The sequence below is a fragment of the Mesitornis unicolor genome, unplaced genomic scaffold (genome assembly GCF_000695765.1).
Source record: "Mesitornis unicolor isolate BGI_N332 unplaced genomic scaffold, ASM69576v1 scaffold432, whole genome shotgun sequence".
Classification (NCBI taxonomy): domain Eukaryota; kingdom Metazoa; phylum Chordata; class Aves; order Mesitornithiformes; family Mesitornithidae; genus Mesitornis; species Mesitornis unicolor.
In genome coordinates, this window is record NW_010169624.1 from 33,527 (window position 1) to 38,397 (window position 4,871).

General features: G+C 39.6%; 1 protein-coding gene across 1 annotated transcript; it reads right to left on the reverse strand.

Moving 5' to 3' along the window:
• Positions 1-264: 264 nt before the first annotated feature.
• PNO1 (partner of NOB1 homolog (S. cerevisiae)) lies at positions 265-4,735 on the reverse strand. Its single transcript, XM_010179384.1, is given in 8 exon segments — positions 265-371; positions 778-848; positions 1,367-1,484; positions 2,197-2,257; positions 2,869-2,952; positions 4,312-4,461; positions 4,581-4,669; positions 4,672-4,735. Coding segments are annotated over 8 exon segments (705 nt in total). The 3' UTR covers positions 265-303.
• Between the last annotated feature and the right edge of the window lie 136 nt (positions 4,736-4,871).

The following is a 4,871-nucleotide window of genomic DNA, read 5'->3' on the forward strand; positions in this document are numbered from 1 at the left end:
AGTACTCTGATGTTCAGAAAGTCAGTAATACAGCATGTTTTTGTCTGAGGAGAAGTTTAAATAAAATCAGGCACCTGTACTTCTGATAGACACAATCAATTTAAAACAACTTTTAATGACTATGCAAATACTAAGTTTGTTCAAATTGGACAGCATGTCTGAAGCAAATTAGAGCGCACAAAGTCCTGGTTTTCTTCTGATCTTCCAAATCAATTAGAAGAGCGAGTGCTTCTGTAACTCCAGAAGCCATGACTCTCAGCTCCAGTCCTTGGTGATGCAGCTGCAGGGCAGCTGTGCTGTAGTTCAGAATCTTTCAGCTGCTCTGCTGGCCACTGCCCGAATATTGCCATAAACTTTTGATGGAGGACTTCCTGCAGAAGAAGGCACAAATTTAGTCAGCAAACAAGATGTCACAAAAATCTGTGTTAAAAATTGCTAGTGCTAAGTTAAGCTTCTGCTGTCGGCATAGGTTGTCCTCTTTGGCTTTCTGGACATTATGTTCAAAATAGCCCCTTCAAAGAATGCTGCAACTAAGGCAAAAAGCAGGAAATCTTCCTCATGTACCATGGAGAGAGTTTTGGAGTCAGAAACCAAGGCCTGGGCTCCCTGCTTCTTCCCCAAACCTGTTTCTTAAAGGCATTGAGACAACTCCCAAGAACTTAGCGTCTCCAAATGCAGGTGAAGACATGCCAGGGAAGAATGCAAGACCCACAGAAAGTTTCTTAAACTGCAAGATCTATTTATGTCTAATGGACAAGATTAGATAACAGAACTTACCTAAAATTAGATTGCAAATTGCTGTTCGTGCCATTTTAATGTTCTGAAAAGATCCCAAAATGTGAATTTTCCTGTAAAAAAAGCAGTCAAGTCACAGTAGTTAATGGAAAAAACTCTCTGCAAGTACATAGTTAATAGAAAGCTGGAGGTTAGAGATAAACACGGAATTTCAGATGAATGTACTAATTCCTTTTCTATACTTCAAATTAAAAAGCCACTCCAAACCAGAAAACCTACAGGGTAAAACCTGTGTGCTTCTAAATTCTTTTCAAAATACATTTCACAATTTGCAAATTTAACAGTGCAGCAGCTGTAGGAAGGAAACACTGTTGCAAGGTTGGCGAGTTCAATTTCGATTTTTAAGAAGGCATTCTTATATTGCAGGGAATTATGCAATTCTAGGTGACATCATCATCATTCTCACAACAAAACATCAAATGCTCAAATAGCATGCATTAAAAATAACACAATTTCTCTTACTACTCTTCTACAAGTGTTTCAATACAATTGAGGTTCTTTGTTCCTGGAAGAGGACATGGATTAAATTAAGGATTGTGCACTGCCCACAAGGAAGTCAAAAAATACTTACATGTCAGCAAGAACTATTCGTGTCCTCGTTACATTTTCTATAGTGAATTTTGTTTTCCCACCTTTACCTGCTATTCTCCCTATTGCTCTTGACAGGTGATCTCCTTTCAATGGTTTAACTAAAATGAGAAAAACATGCTTAATGTAACAGCAATGTATTTCTGTAGTGCTTCCCCTGTTCAACTTAGGAACAACTCAAGTAATATGAAAGCAGCTTTACTACAGGTGAAATATATATTATATCTAGAAGTGAAAATCATACCCAGCAGTATGTGACCATGAGGTCTTTGGCACCAGAGAGAAATTCTCATACAGAACTGGAACCGAAGGCATTCTTACTGAGCAATTAAGATAGAGGAAAGAACCAGCCCGAGTATACACAATTAACACCACTATAAATGAAATGGATCAGATTTAGATGCAGATTTAAATGTTCTAGCAATACATGCAATAATAAATGTCTCTTCTACTTTCCACCCCTTGCTGTCAGGATACTGGGAGGAACAAAGCACATTCTGGTTTAAAACTGAATGGCCATATTCCCCAAAACATTCCATATCCCCTCTAAAACAACATTTACACAGTGAAAAAAATCACTGACAAAATTACATGCTTTTAAGGATGAAGGTTTGGGGTGTTTTGTTGGGACATCTTACAAAAACAACCACCTTTTCAAGCTGCCTGTACCTAGACAATAATTCTGTGTAATGGCCTGAAGGTTTTCCTGATCCTTGATGATTACTGACAAGCAGAGCAAGGAGAAAGAAACAAAAAAAGATACTCTTTGATGGCACACACAACTACTTGAATACTGCAGCAGAAACCACTTACCATCTGTAACTTCAAATGATTCTAGAAACAGATCATCTAATCTGATAAGAGCAAGAGCATCCTAAAATATTAAAAATTTGTTATTAGCATGTGTGTTACAAGTGTTGCAAGCTGAGAAGTTTTATTTACACATATAAACAGATGACATCAATAGTATTTCTCCACTTACCAAACAGTAGTCAGCTAAAGTTAGAGCAACCTTTTTTTTCTACAGCAGTGTATTTTATTGCTGTGTAGAGAACTCTACACGTGCTTAGAGCCCTGCACATTTACCACAGATGCACCTCTACTAGTGATGTCAGTACAAGTCTACAGCAACAAGCAACCTGTACAATAACTGCTAAGTGGGGTTTTTTCCTCTAAAGTTTGAGGTTTGAACAGACAGAAGATTATTGGCTTGGACTAAAGCAAAGTGAACAGTCTCTACATATGCAGAGCACCTCACAGCCAGGTTATTGTTTATGTCCTCCATTTCATAATTTTAATTATTTGAAGATTACCTTTTTCTATATTAGTTTAAGAAATTTGACTTACAGTCACAATCTCAAACAAATTTATTTATAGAAAACCACCTACAGATTTTTATTTTTTTCTTACTGTAATTTGCAGAGGCCAAAGGCTTCATGGAAGTAAATTCAAGCAATCTCACTCTTCAGCTTTTTGGAGACTCACCTCTACTTGAAACCCAAGTATAAATGCTTTCACAAAATCAGCTGCCTTCGTTAAAGCACTGAGATCCTTTGTTTCTTGACAAGTCTGCAAGATAAGAAGTTACATTTGCAAATGTACACCATACAAGTAGGGTCAGGACTTGAAAAGTCTGAGAGACACAGACTTACCATTAAAAAGTCACATTCAGGTAACACTCCTGTATTGTGTTTTACTGAAAGACCCAGGTAATACACTTTGTGCTTTTTTATAATGTTGACCCTCAATAAGAAGAATGTATCAACTATCATTGCTTGTGTTTGGAGGGGTGGGAAAAGAGAAACTACTGAAAATCCCCACCACTGGTGACTGAGGAGAACCCTTTTTAGAAAAAAGCCACCAAAACTCCAAACTAAACTGCAACACAGAACAGCAAAGTTATTCTGAAATGTAATTTACAGCTTCAACACCATGTCAAAAAAATAAAATAGTTTCAAAGTTTTCAGTTGTTTTCTACTTATGATAAACATCGGCAAAATTAAATCAGCTTGATAAAGAATAAAACTCCCTTGCTTTTCAACCAGACATAATTTCTTATCACAAAGTGGTACTAAAATCAGGTTTTTCACCTGCACTCTTACTCAGTGAAACTGCAAGAGCTCCTGCTCTTCCCTACCTTCCAGTTAATTTTAGGAAGTTGAAATAAGGGATAGTTCTGTCACCTTTCCTCTAGTTGCTACCATTGAACTTGTGGTAAGATTTCTAGGTTAGGTAGCAAAACTACTGCTGGTGTCTGTATTTCAACATTAGAAGATCTCACACATCAACATTGCTAATACAGCAACTTGTGTCAAAGGCATGGTGTGAGCTTTTACACAATTAAAAACAGCTAGTCTTAATATTTCTGAGAAGGAATAAGAAGGAAGAATAAGCATCTACAAGATTTACAATTATAGTATCCTAAACTATTTCAGTGCAATCCATAAAGAAAAATCACAGGCCATTAAACTATAGGCCCTTATCTTCTGCCACAAACAAAAGATACTAGATGATGCAGTGGCCCCCTCAAAAGACGCTCTTAGCTTGAAATTGTCACATAAGTACTTAGTAGCCTTAAATAGCTGGAGCACATTGCATTCCAAAATAATATCTAACACAAAGACTAAGATTCTTTTTAAACTCTCAAATACATATTTTTCTCCTATACAAACTGACCCCTCTGACACCAGTTTATGCTGGCCCCTTCTAGAAGGGATTAAGATACTTAAATTTTATTTGCATTAACAACTTGCAATATTTGATGGATTGGGAGTTTTCTGGTTAAGTGAAACTACGCAGTTCCTATTTTCCCAAGCATTATGGGGGATTCATAACACAAACCTAGTCTTTAATACACAGAACAAGGACACCCACAAGAGGCACCGCATTTGAGGTATTAGCTGGGAAAACAGAAGGAGCTCTCTTTACCTTGATTTCAACGTTTCTTGTTTTCAGATTAAACCTGATTTGAAGTTGCAAGTGCTCTACGACAGGTGTGAATATTTTCATCCAATTCTCTTTCAGTGGAGTGTACCTGTTGGCTGGCACGGGAACCTTCCTCATTTCGCCTTTCCCAACCTAGCGTGGGAGACAAGAGACATGGAGCAAGGGGAGGCCGAGAATCGGCCGCTGTTCCAGGAGCCGGAGGACTGCTCAACCCGCAGGCCCTGGTTCTTTCCCGATATATTCCCTCGTACCCCAAGCGCTTCGGTGGCCACCGGCGGGAAGGCCGGCCTTTTGCTGGGCCACGGCTCCTCCGTGTCCATGGCCACCTCCTTGAAAAAAGCCTGCTCCGTCTGGACAGAACGCTGGTGAAGCCGCCCTCGCCCGCTGCCACTGCCTCGGTCTCCATGACGATAGACGGGGAAGCGGTCAGAGCGGCCCGCGTAGAAGGAGGGCGACAACGGTTAGAGTGCAATCCCACGTGCCTCTTCCGCGGCTGCCGGAAGAGACCTCGGCCCACTTCCGCCCCGGCCGCTCGCCGGCTT